Here is a 17,967-nt window from a genome sequence, read left to right on the forward strand (position 1 = left end):
TTCTGTTTTTATTTGTTTGCCTTTTCCTCCTCCTCTTCCTCCTCCTCCTCCTCCTCCTCCTCCTCCCCTTCTTTTTGGACAAGCTGACCTAAAACTCACCATGAAGTCTAGGCTGGCCTCAAAAAAACTTGAAGCAATTTTTCTGCTGCAGTGTCTTGGAGGGCTAGGGTTACAGGTGTGAGCCACCTTGCTTAGCTAGGCCTTTTTTTTTTTTTTTTTTCACGTTTTAACATTTTTTTAATCATTTGAGGACATTGAAACATTATTATGACTTTGCATCTTAAAGAGTCTATGGAATGGCAGCTTGCTTTATACATACATTTTTTTTTTTGCCAAGAGGGAGGTATGTAAACATCTTTTAAAAAATTTACAAAACAAAATAAAAAGAAAAATGCTAAGACAATGAAAACCATTTGATCGAATTTGGGAATAATAGTGGACAAAGAAAGCCTAGATATAAAGACGGAAACTTTAAATCTTTACGTAAATGCCACTCAATTTTTTTCACTGGTGTGTATTCACTGTACATAGTGCCAGGCTTCACGAGGACACATTTAGGTGTATCATGCGGTTTCACTGTATTCAGACCCTGTCCTGTTTACTCTATTCTTCCCCTTCCCTTTTCGTCTCCTATTTACTTCCTCCCTTCCCCTGGTCTTATGCTTTCATGCCATGTATGTGTGTGTAAATGGATTTCTGTATCTATAAAGAATTCTAGTACCTACAAAATGAGAAAAATATGCTGTTCCCCTCTCTGTGTCTGACTTGTTTCTTTAACATGTTGATCTCCAGGTGGAGCCATTTAGGAAGACATTAGAAGAAACATTTCAGGATATAGGCATAGGCAAGAACTTTTTTTTGATTTTTCGAACAGGGTTTCTCTGTGTAACAGCCCTGGATGTTCTGGAACTCTTTGTAGACCAGGCTGCTTAGCTAGGCCTTTTATATTTCAGTATAAAAGTATAAAAAGTATAGTTTTCTGCTGTGGGATGTTCTGTATGTTAAATGTGTTGCTCTGATTGATTAATAAATAAAACACTGATTGGCCAGTAGCCAGGCAGGAAGTATAGGCGGGACAAGGAGAGAGGAGAATTCTGGGAAGTGGAAGGCTGAGGAGGAGAGACACTGCCAGCCGCTGCCATGAAAAGTGAGATGTAAGCCACAAGCCACGTGGCAAGGTATAGATTTATAGAAATGGGTTAATTTAAGATATAAGAACAGCTAGCAAGAAGCCTGAGCCATTAAGCCAAACAGTTTAAATAATATAAGAGTCTGTGTGCTTATTTTATAAGTGGGCTGTCAGACTGCCGGGGATTGGCGGGACCCGGAGAGAAAACTCCAGCTACAGTTTTCTAAAAACTATTTTTATGTATCTGTGTAAGGGTGTTTGTCCTGCCTGCATGTATGCCTGTACACCACATGTGTGCCTGGTGCCCAAGGAGGCCAGAAGAGGGTGTGGGATCCTCTAGAACTGGAGTTACAGATGGTAGTGAGTCACCCACCATGTGAGTGCTGGGAATCAAACCTGGATCCTCTGGAAGAGCAGTCAGTGCTCTTAACCACTGAGCCATCCCTCCATGTCCTATCCTAAGACCTTGTCTGAACATTCTCTTAGCATATGACCAGCATGAAGAAGACCTACTATGACACCCCCTTCTCCACAAGACCACCCACCCAACACAAACAAAGTTGGAATTTCCATGGCCTCAAGATGAAGGCGCCTGACTTCCCTCAGCCTTGTCATCCTAGCTCTGACTTTTGCCTTAGCCTGCTGAGAAACGCTATCAGATTTATCCTACTCTGGGGGTACTGGGGTTTGAACCCAGGGTCATGCATATTTTACCACTGAACCTCATATCCTTACCATTTTATTGGGCTCTTTGTGGTCCCCTTATAATGACACAATACCATGAATCTCTTACATAAGAACTATTCCAATGAATCCTCCTTAAAGCAATGGATTTCATGTTTTCATTTTGTTTTGATTTTAGAGACAGGGTTCCAAACCATAGTCCATTCTGACTTGGAACTCCCAATCTTGATGCCTCGGGTGCTAGGAAAACAAGTGTATGCCACCACACCCAAGATAAAAAACCTTTTTAGAAGCTGAGCCGGGCAGGGTGTTGCAGGCCTTTAATCCCAGCAATCAGGAGGCAGAGGCAGACCAATCTCTGTGAGTTCCAGGCCAGCCTGGTCTACATAGTGAGTTCCAGGGTAGCTAGGGCTACAAATGTCTCAAAAGTCAAACTAATTCCTTTTTAAAAATTTTAAGAAAAAAAAAAAGATTGGAAAGAGAAAAAAAATATGATCAAAAAATACTGTATGAAATTTTTTTCTAAAGAGAAAACAAAGCTGTTTCTTTTACCCAGAAAAATATCTGTAATTCATGCAAATTTAAAATTTCTCTTACGATTTTCTTTCTACAGAGCAAAAAACACCAAGGACAGGTTAAAGGGTAAATGTCAGGACTGGAGGTCTGGTCCCCAGAACCTATGCTAAATGCCAGGTAGGTGTGAGGACTCACCTGCAATTCTAGCACTCAGAAGGCAGGTAGAGACGATCCCCAGAGCAATCTAGCTAGTTAGACTAACTGAATCAATGCTCTCTGGGTTCGATTGAGATACCCTGTCTCCATGAACTAGGCAGAAAGCAGTGGAGGAAGACTCCCAGTGTCAAACCTTGGGCCCCCACGTGTGTTAACGCACATGTGCCCGCACATATATGAACACAGACGTGTGTATACACACACATGAGGCGGGGGGAAACAAACAAAAACACGCTGCTTGGTGGGATTCCCCATTACACTGCTCCTAACTGCTGCATCCACTGCTAATGTGAGTGCTGTGTCCTCGGCGGATGAGCATTTAATAAGGGTGAGGCGAGCTCTCCTTCCATATGGTACTTGATCGGCAGCCGTGATGTCATCAAATGAGATTGCAGCTGGGCAGATCCAGGTTTGGGTCCTGATTCATTACTTAGTAGCTGTGTCACGCTAGGCAAATTACTTAACCTCTCTCAGCTCTCTCATCCAAGGCGCAGGAGAAATAGTGTCTACATTGCTAGAGCCAGCCCATGCCTGGCCTGCTGTATGCAGATACTCTCAGAATGGCAATTATCGGGGCTGGAGAGATGGCTCAGCCATTAGAGCACTTGCTGTTCTTTCAGGGACTAGAGTTCCATTCCGCCCACATCGGGCAGTGCATGACTGCCTTCAAGTCCAGCTACAGAGGAAGTGCTGTTCTCGTCTGGCCTCGCTGGGAACCTACATGTAGGTGCAGATACATCCACAAAGATACACACACATACATATAAATAAACAATAAAGATATATATATTTTTATAAAAAAAGAAAAGAAATGGCCGTCACCATTATGGCCTGCAAGCTTGCACATTCTTTTTATTTAAGAACCATTCCAGGATGGTGCCCAGCCTGGGGTCCAAATTTCCACAAAGGGCCTGAGAAAGCTGAGAAAGAGAGAAAAACAAAAACAGATGCAGCTCCTTTAAGAGACACTGCTGTTCAGCAGAGCACTTGAGTAGCCAGGAAGCTAAGTAAAAATGCTTGCTGCAGTGCAGGTATTGACTTCCCAGAGCTGGGGCAGTTAAATGCAGCTCTTGTTAAGCTCGGCTCCCAGTGGCTTTCAGGCTCAGCACTCAAAAACCTGAGGAGGGGGTGGAGCCAACCACCAAAGCCTCGGTGGAGGGTTTAGCTGCTGCTTAACAGTTTAAGGATTGGCTCACGGGGTCAGAGAACGTTTACAGGTGCACAGTAAAACAGGTTCAGACTGAAAAAAAAAAAACATTTTAAAAGGTTACTGTGTGCATAGGTGCTTAAAAAGGAAAAGAAAATGGGTATAGACTGTCATAGGAACAAATAAATAGCTTAAAAATAATTAAGTAAAGTCTTTAAGGAAAGAATAAAGTAATATAAAAAAGAATAAACCATGTAAAGATAGAAAATACACAGGGAATCTGGAACCTGTATGGTGTTTTGTTGACTTTGAATTTTTGAATGCTGATGAGTGAATGGCAGCTACAGAGAGACATGGTATTGTAAAAGGAACTATTGAATTAAACCAGCCCAGGTACTTTAGGGGATGTCTTAACATTAAAGTGGAATTCAGAAAATGTATTGCCTTGGGAGAGAGCTTATGCTTTTGTGTCCACAGGAAACAAAAGACTGTGGATTCCTTCAAAATTAATAGAGGTCAGATTTGATTGGGGGAGGCCCCTGAAAATCTTGGCTACAGACATAAAGAAATAAACCTAGAAAAACTATAAGACAAGTACTATGGGATGATCCTTCAGTATACTGTAAATATGTATTGCTCTCATTGGTTGAAAATAAAGCTGTTTTGGCCTATGGCAAGGCAGGACAAGGTCAGGCAGGAGACTCAAACTAAGGACTCAGAGGAAGAGGGACAGAGTCAAGACAGATATGAGCTGACTGCCCAAGAAGCAAGATGACAGAGAACCGGTGAGCCACGAGCCACACGGCAATAAATAGATTAATAGATATGGGCTAATTTAAATGTAAGAGCTAGTTGGTAATAAGCCTGAGCCATCAACCAAATGTTTATAATTAAGATAAGCCTCTGCGTGGTAATTTGGGAAGCAGCTGCAGGGTGTCAGGACAGAAAGACTCTGCCTCCATTTACAGACAGGTAACGTATATGCTGATATCTTGACATGGGAATAGCTCTGAGATTGGATGATACATGATAGATCTTGTTGGTTACAGAGTCCTCATGATTTATTATTATATGCCATCCTTTCATATGGCATAAATGAAGGTTTGGGGCTGGGTGGTGGTGGCGCACACCTTTAATCCCAGCACTCGGGAGGCAGAGGCAGGCGGATCTCTGTGAGTTCGAGGCCAGCCTGGTCTCCAAAGTGAGTTCTAGGACAGGCTCCAAAGCTACATAGATAAACCCTGTCTCGAAAAACCAAAATAAATAAGTAAATAAATGGAGGTGTGGTTATACAGTCCAAACTAACTTACAAAGTTGATAGAGTTTTACCTGTTCAAACATAAAACAAAAAAGTCATCTTTGGTTGGCTTGAGTACAGTGAACAGTCCATAGTTGTGTTAATGCAGATATGTGTGTTACCTTTGAACGTTTGTGTGTTTTCAGAGCAAGGGGACCAGACACCAATGAAAATGGGTGGCCCAGGTGATTCAGCCTCTCAGAGTTCCTATATTGCAGTTTCTTCAGAGTTCTGCATTCTGAACTTCAATATTGCTAACTGAGATGATCCAGCCTCACAGATTATTCTAGCCAGGAGTTCAGATAAGTCTTGAACTTTTCCATTACACAGAGACTGGACAACAAATGTTATATTTAGTTTTCCTAGGACTTGACCATTATCTCAATTTTCTGAGTTCTCTGGGGACGCCATTGCCCCAGACAACAGGAAGCAGTCTAGAGAAGAGAACACAACACCCACTTTCCCAAGAGGTGGGGTGGGTGGTTTTTGGTCATTTGGTGGGTTATGAATGTTTTTCATCATTTAGTTGGGATATAGGAATATAGAATAAAAATACAACTATTCATCTCAAATATTTTATATTGGCATGAATTTTTGTATATTGATACAAATTTAAGGTTATTTTTGTTATGTTGTATATATATTTCTACTCTTATTTTTTTTTTTTTTTTTTTTTTGGCTTTTCAAGACAGGGTTTCTCTGTGTAGTTTTGGTTTCTGTCCTGGATCTCGCGCTGTAGACCAGGCTGGCCTTGAACTTACAGAGATCCGCCTGGCTCTGCCTCCCGAGTGCTGGGATTAAAGGCGTGCGCCACCACCGCCTGGCTATATATTTCTACTCTTGTTTAAGGTATTGTGCCTATGCAGTTCTTTTAAAAATATAAAATTCTAGTCCTTGAAAGTTATTATTACAAACTGTTTAGGATAATTAAGAAATGCAGGTTAATAGTCATCTATAACAATCAAACTTGTAGTCATGTTAGGTATGTTTTAAAGATATGTTTTAGATAGATAGGTGTTCTTCAGATGCTTCAGAGACCTACAGAATATGACATTTAAGATGTTTAATAACCTAAGGTTTTTCATGACAGTGAGACATATCTGCTCCTGGCAGCACCAATTTACTTCATAAAAGGATGGTGGGCATTAAAGAACCTCCATATGGAGTTTGCTTTCACTGTGGCAAAGCTAGCCATCTGGGCAAGAAATTCTTCTTTGCATTGACTGCTGTCAGTGTGTTGTACAAATTGGCCAAGCAGGACACAAAGGAAAAAGATTGCTGAACTTTGCCAAGATAGGGTGGGATAGTCCTTCAAAATTCCTGCTTCACAGAAAAGTATGTCAGATATGCTGGACCTGCAAGCTGAAGATAGATGCCCCAATGTTGCAGAGGATGCTTGGATGACTGTCCAGGCAGCCAGATGTCTCTGTCATTTCTATAGTTTTGGAAGTTGCTTGCTCTGCACTTCTTGTATACTCGGGTAATATTATATCCTTCTCTGATCTCTGATGGAGTTGAAGATGAGATAATTATAGTTTTCATTGTTACCAAATTCAGAAAAAAAATCTTACATAAGAGATATAAAGTTTATAAGGTTGAGAATCATAATGGCTTAAATTGTTTATTTAATAAAATGTTTTGAGTTCTAAAAAGATAATTTTGTGTGGGTAATACAAGTTAGGATAGCAAGTAAATTAGGTACACAACTTTGGACTCACCAAGATAGGATAATGAGTATTTTCTCTGAATTTGCCAAATGCAAACAAACTGGATATTGTAAATGTGATTCTTACTTGATAATTGTTCTTATTGTATATAGTCTTACTATGTTAAAGCTAAAACTTTTCTTTTTGTTTAGACAAAGAGGGGGAAATGTTGCAGAATATTTGTTTAACTATGCAAAGATGTGTTATATTTGTTTAACTTTGTAAAGATGTGTTGTATTTGTTTAATTATGTCAAGATGTGTTGCTGTTTTACCTTGCCTGCCTGAGGCACCTGATTAGTCTAATAGAAAGGTGAACAGCCAATAGCAAGGGAAGAGGTATAAGTGAGACTTCCAGGAAAGGAGAGTAGGTAGGAGGAGGAATTTAGGCTCAAAAGCGGGGAAGAAAGAAAAAAGAAATGCCAGGGAGACACCAGGGGCCGGCCAGCCAGACACGGAGAAAACAGGAAAGTAGGATATACAGAATGAAAGAAAGGTAAAAAGCCCTGAGGCAAAGTGTAGATAAATATAAACAGGTTAAATTAAGCTAAAAGAGCCACTGGGACAACCCTAAGCTAAGGCTAAGCACTCATAATTAATAATAAGTCTCCATGTCTTTATTTGGGAGCTGGTTGATGACCCAAAGACAATTCCAACTACACCAGGAGATTTAGTAAGGATTATGAGCTCTTCCCCGCCTTCTAGTGAGGCCCTTACTTCTCAACTGGTCCATTTCTTCTCCCAGAGGACTTCCTCCATCAGAGACTCTGCTAAGGATGCCTTGTTGGCCTGCACTGGGAGTTCCCAAGACTGATAATCTCCCTACCTCTTCTGTCCCTGTCTTATTAGGCTGAGCAAGAAGGGCTGGGGAACAGCTGGAATCTTCCCAGCTCATTTATTTGGTAAACAAGCTGGAGGCCCAATTCAGGGAGAAGGATCCTGTTGCTGACTGACTTGGCCAGGAGAGATCTGAGGGAGGTGCTGAGCACATGCCAGTTCCCAGGATATTAGGCCTGGCAGAGTGCAAGTTAGAAAATGAATTTGGCCCTAAGACCTTTGTTCTGCTGGCTAAACATTTGCTTAACCTGACACCCCAGGTCTAAGTTTTAGCAGAGATGGTCCAGCTGTTTACACACAGCTCACTGAGAAAATGGCTTTAGTAAATGATTAACCCCAATGTTGAGACAGACCTCACTTTCCTAGCTCAGGTTTAAACCAAGGGGTTTAAGCTGGGCCTCAGTCAAGTGTGAAAAAGTCACCTAGATGTTTGGGAGTGAGCGTGGCTTGAGGGGCAATGCTCCTGGGAAAAATGCAAGGCCTTTATCTCAGGTCCCGCCCTCACCCGCCCCCCCATCCTCTTTCTGTACCTCCTTTCTCTTCTCAATATTTTTTTTCTCCACTTCTAGTACAATGTTCTCTCTGAGACCCATTTCATCAAAGGAAAACACTTGATCAGCAGACACAGGCCCCAATGCACACAAAGGCAGTGCCCATTCCAGCTCAGACTCTTGGCAAAGCCCCTCAGCCTCCCTGAACTCACCTTCCGTTTGTCAATGGGGCGCTCACTCCCACATCGTGCTCTGAGTAATCAATGAGAGCCTGTTGTATGGAGTGTGAACTTCTATACAAGCGGCCTATTGTTGTGAAATACACTGGGAACGTTTCCATATTGTAAGAGGAGTATCTGGACAGGCCTTCGTGAAAGATGAATTCGTGACATTAATGCCCAGAGGGCAAGGCAAGCAGGAGAATGCTGTGGGCAACCCGAGTCTGATCCCTGGGATCTATGTAGTAGGAGAGGACTGACTCCTTCCTGAAAGTCGTTCTCTGATATCCATGTGTGGGCTGTGGCATGCACACATGTTCATGCACATGCCTGATGAAATAATAAAAATTAGTGCTTAGCTTTAAAGCTCAGTGGAGGAGGACTTGCCTAGCATGTACAGGTTCTGGGTTCTATCCCCAACATTAAAATTAAAAATTAGCAATTACACAGCATTCAGGAGGCACAGGCAAGCAGATCATCGTGAGTTCGAGGCCAGCCTGGTCTGCACAGTGAGTTCCACAACAGCCAAGGCTACACAGAAAAATCCTGTCTCAAAAAAAGAAAGAAAGGAAGAAAAAAAGAAAATAGTGATTTCAAAATACTGAGCCCATTTCTAGATCCTTTCTTGTATTAGTCAGTCCCTATACTAACTTCTATTTTAGAGATAAAAAAAATAGAGGCACAATTGCTCCTCGGGCTTAAGATCGTGTATAGAAAGTGCAGCGAGGACAGTGACACGCCCTAGGTGTTGTGGGATATTTGTAAACTGTGCGGTTGTGATTGGTTTAATAAAGAGCTGAATAGCCAATAGCGAGGCAAGAGAAAGGATAGGCAGGATATCTAGGGGGAGAGAGAGAGAGAGAGAGAGAGAGAGGAAGAGAGAGAGAGAGAGAGGAGAATGTTCTCGCCTGTGAGATACAGGGAGAGCAGGATGTGCACGACAGAGATGAGGTTATGAGCCATGCGGCAGAAGGTAGATGAAAAATTATGGGTTCATTAAGTTATAAGAACTAGGCCGGGCGGCGGTGGCACACGCCTTTAATCCCAGCACTCGGGAGGCAGAGCCAGGCAGATCTCTGTGAGTTCGAGGCCAGCCTGGGCTACAGAGCGAGATCTAGGAAAGGTGCAAAGCTACACAGAGAAACCCTGTCTCGAAAAAAACAAAAACAAAAACTAGTTAGGAACAAGCCTAAGATAAAGCTGAGCTTTTATAATTAATAGTAAGTCTCTGAGTCATTATTTGGAGGCTGGTGGTCCCGAGAGTATTACTACACCCAGGTGTCACAGCTAGTGAGTGGTGAAGCTGAGATTTGAACCTGGCGAGTGTGTTCTGGAGGCCCTGCTCTTACGCCTCGTGTACTTCTATTAGGAAATGGACTACTAGCATTTAACATAGCACAAAGGAGTTGACCTGAGCTATCAGCTATCATGCTAAATGATTCCATGACCCTTCTAGTTTGGCTTATATTGTTTCCACCCCAAATATCTTGAGCCCATGAAACTGCAGATTCATCATCTCAGCTAGTGAAGGCTCTCCTCCACCCACTTGGTTTTTTCTGCCTCCACGGCATGCTGCACTCAGCATTCCCAGCCTGATCCCTATTGTACCAGGGAAAGTTGCAACATTTGTGTGTTCCTATAGCCAGATTTCTGCTCTGTGGTTCAACCTGGAGGACAGGCACCAGCTCTGGCCGCGGCACCAGGGCCAGTCCTTGTAGGCACTCAAGGTACACGTGTGTGTGAGAACTGATCTCCAGCCACCGCCTTCACGCACGCATGTTCCAAGCTGGGCTCTTAGGCTCTCTTTGAGGCTTTCCCAGTATGTGTGACTTTCTCGGAACTTCAAGCTGTGAGGTGGTCAAAGGGGCGGGCTGAGGAACTGGTGGCAGAAGAACAGCTTTAAGATTTCAGCCCCTTGATTAACAATCTCACAACTCTCCGCTAGAAATCAGCTCACACAGCACCGGCACGCTTTTTCCACAACGACCTTATCCTTTCAGCCATTGCACAATTGTTGAGTTAGGAACTGAGCCAAAGCTTGACGCACAAAGGCCTCCGCTGACAGAGGTGGAGCAGGGAAGAGGGATTAGAGTGGGAAAACAGGAATTTAGAGGTTTGCGGAGAAACTCCCTCTCAGGTCTAAACTTTCTTGTCTGGCTGAAAAACCACACACGTTTGGCATCTGTGTAGAGAGACAGGGCTTTTGCATCAGAAGCGGGAGAAGTAAGCACGTCACAGGTCAACGGCTGGTCCCGGGTCAGCAACCCCACGTCCCAACACCTGTGTGACACCTGGGACTGTCTGCGAGGGCTGTGGGTCTGTTCCAAAGGGCCCTGTGCTGGGTTTGTACGCGTTTCTGTCTAAGAAGGGGGAGAAGGGGTCGTGCTGAGGGTTCCTAGGGGAAAGAGCAAACCGGACCCCTTCCTCTGCCTTCTTGTCTCACTGCCTACCCTGGAGTCTAGACCTGGTACCCAGCACTGGGGGTCGTGCTGAGGGTTCCTAGGGGAAAGAGCAGACTGGACCCCTTCCTCTGCCTTCTTGTCTCACTGCCTACCCTGGAGTCTAGACCTGGTACCCAGCACTGGGCTGTGTGAGCAGAGTGCTTCCTTCTTGTCTCACTGCCTACCCTGCAGTCTAGACTATGCACCCAGCACTGGGCTGTGTGAGCAGAGTGCTCTTTGGTAACATTACCTATCTTACACCAGTGTTCTGACATATCCTTAAATGACCAGGTCTTGTTTTTTACTTTTCTTAGAAGAAATGATTAAAGTTTAAAAAAATGTATATTTGTGGGTTGGGAATATGCATGTGAGTGCAGTGCCCAGGAAGGCCAGAAGAGTCATGTATTAGATTTCCTAGAGCTGGAATTACAGGCAGTTAGGAGCAGCCCCACATGGATGCCATGGGTGCTGGGAAACCTAACTCAGGTCTTATGCAAGAGCAGTGCACACTTTGAACCACTGAGTCCGCTCTCCGGCCCCAGGTCCTGTTTTTCAAACCAGGATGTTTTTGGAGGTTCCTCCCCTCTTTGCTCTAGAGCATTGACATTTGTCTCAACAACACAAAAGAGGGAAGTGAAAAACCCGTCTTGTGTCCAGTGGATACCACTTAGACTGATCAAAGATCCCAGCTTCCTTCGTCAGCCTTTGCTGTAAAAACGGTTATGATTAGAGCCTGACTTGATCGCTCTACAAGGTAGGCAAGAACTGAAATATCACACTGTACCTCACACATACTGTTAATCCCCAAGATTCAAGGAGAAAGACCACCATCCCAAACCACGGCCAAATTAACTAAAGCAAGCTTTTTTAAAATTTGTGTACATGGGTTGTCTCTCCCCAAGGTAGGGTTCAAGAAGTCAGCATTGGACTTGGGCAAGATAATGATTTTTATAGCTCAGGGGTAGGGGATTTCCAAATGGGGGATTTGGCAGGCAAATGGGCAGGGTTACAGAAGACTATAACAAGGCAGTCATAATAACCCTTTGAATCAAAGGTAGCGTTGCAAGATGATCATAACAACTTTTTGTAACAAAGACATGGTTGCCATTTCCTGGAACGGACAGTACAGAACCTTCTGTAGTTAAGGCTACAGTTGGGGCATAGCCTAATCTTTGAGAAATAGAGGTTTAATCATAAACAGGAATGAACCTAGTTTGTCTTTATTATAAGATGGCTTTCAAGTCCAAGATGGAGGCAGGCTGGTTCATCAATACATATGAAATTACTACTTGTCATCAAAAATAAAAGTTGAATAGTTGTTTTTTTTTTTTGTTTTGTTTTTTGTTTTTTGTTTTTTTTAAAAAAACTATTAGAGCCAGGTGGTCATGGCACACACCTTTAATCCCAGCACTCAAGAGGCAGAGGCAGGCAGATCTCTGTGAGCTCGAGGCCAGCCTGGTCTACAGAGCAAGTTCCAGGACAGGCTCCAAAGGTACACAGAAAAACCCTTTCTCGAAAAACCAAAAATCAAAACCAAAACCAAACCAAACAAACAAAACAAAAACAACAATGACAACAACAACAAAAACAGCAAAAAAAAGAAAAAATCTATTAGGCATGGTGACCTTTGCCTATAATCTCAGTATTTGGGAGCAAAAATTCAAAGCCAAGCTAGGCGCAGTGGCACACACCTTTAATCCCTGCATTCAGGTGGCAGATGCAGGTGGATCTCTGTATGTGAGGTCAACCTGGTCTACAGAGTGCCAGGCAGCCAGGGCTACACAGTCTGACCCTGTCTCTAAATAAACAAACAAACATTCAAATGAAAAGAAAAAAGAAAGAAGGAAACTCAAAGCCAGCCTCTGCTACATACTGAGGTTAAAGCCAGTATGGGCTACACAAGACCCTATCTTAATATCCCTCCCCTACCAAAGCAAGCAAGCAAACAACAAACAACAACAACAACAAAAACCACAGCAAAGAATTACTGTCTTCAATAATAGGCCAATAGGATGGGTCTCCTGCTTTCTTTTGTGGGTTTACTGGTACCCCATTCCTCCTCCATATCCTGCCCCCCGAAAACATCACCTGAGTATTTGTCAGCATCACAGGGGTGGCAAGAAGTTTCTCCTTTATTTGAGTAAGAGTTGGCTGGACAAAGCTTGCAGAAAGAGGAGCCCTGCTTGGCAGCGTATGTGCCAGGCTTGCAGGGGAAACATTCTGAAGTGTAAGCCACCCCTAGGGAGAAAGAATGGCATAGAAAATAACGATTGAGCAGAGACACCAAGGCCCTGGGGACCCGTGCCCATCCTCCCCTAGTAGCCCAGAGTCCAGGAAGCCAGCAGCAGACCCCAGATCCAAGCCTGTTCTCTGTACCTGTTATGGCAATGTTTCTCACAAGCACAGGCTTGGACACTTTGGACCACACTGAGAAAGCTGTGGTTCTCCAATAGAGGACGTTATTGCCTCGATTTAGCTCAACCTTAAAAAAGACATAAGGTAGGTGTTAATTCATCACAAACATGGGCATTGCTAACTGGCCTCCTTGGTCCTAGAGAGCCTATTCTGACCCTTTCCTGCCTCTTCCTTAGCTTGGCCTCTCGAAGCTTTGTTTTTCTAACCCTCTCCCAGGCTTCCCTGATCCTTGATACAAGATCCTTGCATCATATGTTCTACAAGCATCTCTAATAGAGATCATAATAGGACCAGAGAGACAGGCAGTAAGGGAGACCGGCATTCCATCTTTCTCTGGTTTTACAGAAAACCCAGCCCCAAAGCTGGAAAGCTCTGGCTCCTAGGATGAAGTCAAAGGAGCAAACTGGCTGCCATACAGCCTAATCCATCAACCATGAGGAGAGGAACCCCTGAATCTGCCACATCTTAGACTCCTCCCTCCATGGGCGCTGGAGCGGAAGCTCCCCTTTAGGGTCCTTGGCCCCTCCTCTGGGATCTAGGGTGTAGCTGGTGCGATACTCACACTGTGGAATTCCCATCCTTTCTCCGTAGTTTTCATCCACCTGGAGTCATCAGCATTGGGCTGGCACTGGTCATTCTGGACCTGAGGCAGAAGGGGTTTGGGATGAGAGACTCAGCTTCCTGAGGAGATGAGGGCCTCACTCCATGCTGCACGGTGCTCTACAACACTGTTCTCATGGAAGAGGTGCCGCCAATTCCCTCTAGGACCAAACTGAGAACACATAAGCTACACACACAACAACGTCTGAACATGGACGCCAGAGAAAGAATTTGCAGTTCAGCCACTTGCATGTCATAACAAGTCTGAACAGGAAGAAACACTGAGGAATTCACAGGCTCTGTCCTCACCCTCGGTGTCCTGTGCCTTGTGCCCTTTCTCCTCAGCTCCCCAGGCCTCAGCTCATTTTGCTCACAGCTTTCTCTAGAGTGAAAACCAAAAAGCTTTCCAAACATGGCTACATTTGTGATTGATTCCTGTGAACGAATCTGAGCCTCAGCGAGTCCTGACCTCTCTAAATCCTCTCCTCCCTCCCTCTCTCCCTCCCAGCTAGGAGCTTACAAAAAACTCAAAGATGATGCTGGAGTCCGGGTAGTAGTACTCAAAGTTAACTGTGCCAGACTGCTTCAGGTTGACAGCATACATCAGAGTGGCTGTGCATTCATCCGTGTTGGAAGCGATGTAGTCTCCCCGGGGAACCCACTTGGACCTGTGAAAGAACAGGGACCGAGAGTTATGGCAGCGGCACACCCCACAAGGCTTTGTGCCATGTTAGGTTCCATGTTCTGCTGTTGGGGGTTCTGGGGAATTCCAGACTTGGAGTCAAAGCTAAAACTTGTACCTTGGTAGTGGTTTGAATGAGCATGGTCCCCAGAGGCTCATATATTTGAACGCTTGGTCCCCGGTTAGTGGAACTGTTTGGGAAGGATTGGAGGTGTGTGTGGCTTTGTTGGAGGAGGTGTGTCATGGGGGTGGGTTTTGAGGTTTCAAAAGCCTATGCCAGGCCAGTCTCTCTCTCTCTCCCCCCTCTCTCCCCCCTCCCCTCTCTCTCTTCCTCTGCCTGTGGATCAGGATGTGAAGTTCTCAGCAACTGCTCCAGGGCCATGCCTGCTTCTCCCCATGATGGTCATGGACTAAACAAGCCCCCAATTAAATATCTTCTTTTAAGAATTGCCTTGGTCTGGTGTCTCTTCACAGTAACTAATAAAGACCTGACATGCTCAGGGAAGAATAACAACACCAGGTGCTCTGGGTCAGATCAAAGGGCCTGAGGCACAGTCAACAAGAAGAAGACAGTGAAACTAGCTGGTGTGCCTCTATGGTGGATGGCAGGTAAAGCCAGCCATGGGAAGCTTGGCATCAACGAGCTCTGAGTTGCGTGTTTCATATCCATGATTTATGTTCATCAGTAACAGGAAGAACCATTTTTTTTCCATTTAATAGATGAGAAAATGGAGGCTTGGAGAGTATCTTAGCCAAATACCACAAAGCCTTCAAGTGACAAGTCTGGGATTCAAATTAAAAACTGCTTAATCCCAAAGTTGTCAAGATCCATAAACAAACATAACCCGGAGAACTCAGAAGTTCATCCAGTCTAACCCTACTTGTTTTTCCAGAAACACCACCTTACAATGTTACATACAGTACACTGCTTTCCTCAGAAGCAGGTTGCAGGAGAACCAGAGATGGTCAGTTTTGTCCTGTGTGTTCCGGCTCACTCTATCCACTGGCCCAGTGGCTCCTCCTTGCTCTCTACCACATTATCTCTTGAATAACTTTTATTTTGTGTCTGGTCCTGCACCCTCCAATCCCTTTCCACACTATGGTTGGAAACGTCCAGAAGGAAAACATGATCGAATCACTTCAGTGCTCTAAACCGTGATGATTCCCTGTTGCTCTTGGGATAGGGCACACATTCCTGGCCTACGCTTTCTATGGCAGACCTATGGAATTTCTCTCAGTTCCTGTGCCAAACTTTCTCTACCCCTGGGTTTGCCCTCTCCCTCAAACTAGCTTCTTCCTCCTTCTCTTTGGTCAATTCTTCCTCCAGTCTTATAAATAAATAAATAAATAAATAAATAAATAAATAAATAAATAAATAAATAAATACATAATCTGATCATTAAATAAATGCTACATAATGTTAAGAAGTCATCCTTGTGTCAAGCATGGCCATGTACACCTTTAATCCCAGTACTTCAGAGGCAGAGACAGGCAGATCTCTATGAGTCCAAGGTCATCCTGGTCTACATAGTGAGTTCCAGGTCAACCAGGGATATATAGTGATACCCTGACCAAAAAAGAGTGTTCCTTGACTTTATCTGCTTCTACAAGATTGCCCTAAGCTTTGTCTGTTTTTCTTTCCATAATCCCAAATCTATCTTAAAATTTTAATATATTAGCAACCACTTAAGAACTATGTATAGATAAAATAAGCATACATATATCTATCTACCGTATAGTTTAAGAAATCCGGTATAGCTTTCATAGCATTGGAAGGTGCTATGCAGGTTGTTGGGGAGAAAAATCATCAGTGACAGAGAAAGTCACATAGACGTTCCATTTAGGGCTGTCAACCTCGGTCAGAGAAGCTTCTTTTTGCAGTGGGCAAGAATCAATTCAGAGACTCAACAGCTGGTCAAAGTGCTAAGAGCAAGTGACGGTTGAATGTTCAGCCCTAAATGGAACAGCTATATGACTTTCTCTACCGAGAGTGAGGGACACTGTGGAAGAGGAGGTTAAAAAAAAAAATTGTAAGAACCAGAGGATGGGGAGGGATGCTGTGAAATTCTGTCTTTCGGACATGGCATGAGTGTTGTACTCAAAACTCATAGTAGCTGTGGTTGCCTGTTCAAGATCAAGCCAGTCAACATTCCAGCATGGAGGAGGGTGAGACAGACGAAGCTCCACCCCTAACTAAGGAGTTATAGGAGGGGGTCATTTTTCTGTATGGGTCTAACCTCTGGTAAGTCACCTTTGATCCATAAATAACGTCACATGCTTGCACATGCAAACAGCTCTAATTAAACTGGGTCTTATAGAGATAGAGGTAGATAGATATTTATCTCACATGTTGGGAATAAGAGAGGTTCCGAAGGGAGTGGAAACGGTTTAAGGGGTGGTCATGGGTGACGAATGTGTTCAAAATACATTACGTATATAAAATTGTCAAAGACTAAATACACATTATTACAAGCAAAGCAAAGGAGTCAAGTGCAGCAGCCGAAGCCACCGTGTGCCTTCGCCAGCTCCTCCCCTTTCTTCTAGCGTTTCTCTCTCCAGCTACCAGGAGGGGTGGTGAACTTGAATCTGCTACTTAACATTCTCACGAAGTTCTTTGTATGTATCTCTAAGCAACACACTGCCTTGTGGTGTTTGACATGTTTTTAAATGCCATGAAAATAGTATCATACTTTATTTTCCAAAACTTAGTCAGGAGGGAGGTTTGTATGTAATGGTGTGGGATTCATCCAAACTCATGCATACAGCTCTTCTTTCTGTGGGGTGTGTGTGTGTGTGTGTGTGTGTGTGTGTGTGTGTGTGTGTGTGTGACCCAGGGTCTGAGCTATGCTATATATGTGCTCTTTCTTGGAGCTATATAATCCTAGCCCTTCCTTTTATCTGCTGTCTAATAGTCTTTATTCTACTTCATATTTATTTATTTATTATCTATCTATTTACTTACTTACCACCTCTATTTACGACTGCTGGACATTTAGAGTGCTTCTAGGGTTTTTTGTTTGTTTGTTTGTTTGTTTTTGTTTTTGTTTTTTACTACTGTTCACATTCTTCTGTAAACACTCTTGTTTCTGTGTTCTTAGACACGTCTGATCGGAGTGCTGGGGGCAGTTGCTGGCTCGCAGGGTGCAAACTACCAGCTTTACTGCCACCTTGCCCGCTCCTGGCACCTTGTTCCCCAGACGGTGCATCAGTTTACACCGGCTGGCAATGCCAGAGGCTCCCTGCCGCTCCGCATCCTCTACAAACTTGGAACTAAAGACTTTATGTAGCCTTATGACGTGGTAGGGAATTTAGTGTCGAGTTGGGCTTTAAATCTTACTTCCTTGATTGCTGGTGAAGCTGCGCATGTTTTCTGAAGCTTTCTTGCAATCTGGTGTCCTCTTCCAGCCATACTTTAATTCTTCATCTACCTGTCTTCCTGGCTAGCCTGTGGATTCTGAGAGGACAGAAACCAACCTTGTCTCGCATAATAATGTATCCCTCAGTCTCCAGCTCTGGGCCCTGGTACCCAGGGACCTCAGGGGATCAAACAAATAATGGGAGAAAAGGGCAAATGAGACAATTCTGCAGTT

At 43.9% G+C, this 17,967-nt stretch overlaps 1 protein-coding gene across 2 annotated transcripts in view; it reads right to left on the reverse strand.

The window, feature by feature from the left end:
* Elapor1 (endosome-lysosome associated apoptosis and autophagy regulator 1) overlaps positions 1–17,967 on the reverse strand; it is an 87,332-nt gene that overhangs the window by 22,379 nt on the left and 46,986 nt on the right. For both annotated transcript variants that reach the window (XM_028879364.2, XM_028879365.2), the window contains exons 4-7: positions 14,216–14,363; positions 13,658–13,738; positions 13,057–13,162; positions 12,769–12,918 (exon numbers count right to left, since the gene is read on the reverse strand). In XM_028879364.2, coding sequence (XP_028735197.1) covers positions 12,769–12,918; positions 13,057–13,162; positions 13,658–13,738; positions 14,216–14,363 — 485 coding nt within the window. The remainder of the gene's footprint in view (positions 1–12,768; positions 12,919–13,056; positions 13,163–13,657; positions 13,739–14,215; positions 14,364–17,967) is intronic.

The sequence above is a fragment of the Peromyscus leucopus genome, chromosome 6 (assembly GCF_004664715.2).
Source record: "Peromyscus leucopus breed LL Stock chromosome 6, UCI_PerLeu_2.1, whole genome shotgun sequence".
NCBI lineage: Eukaryota > Metazoa > Chordata > Mammalia > Rodentia > Cricetidae > Peromyscus > Peromyscus leucopus.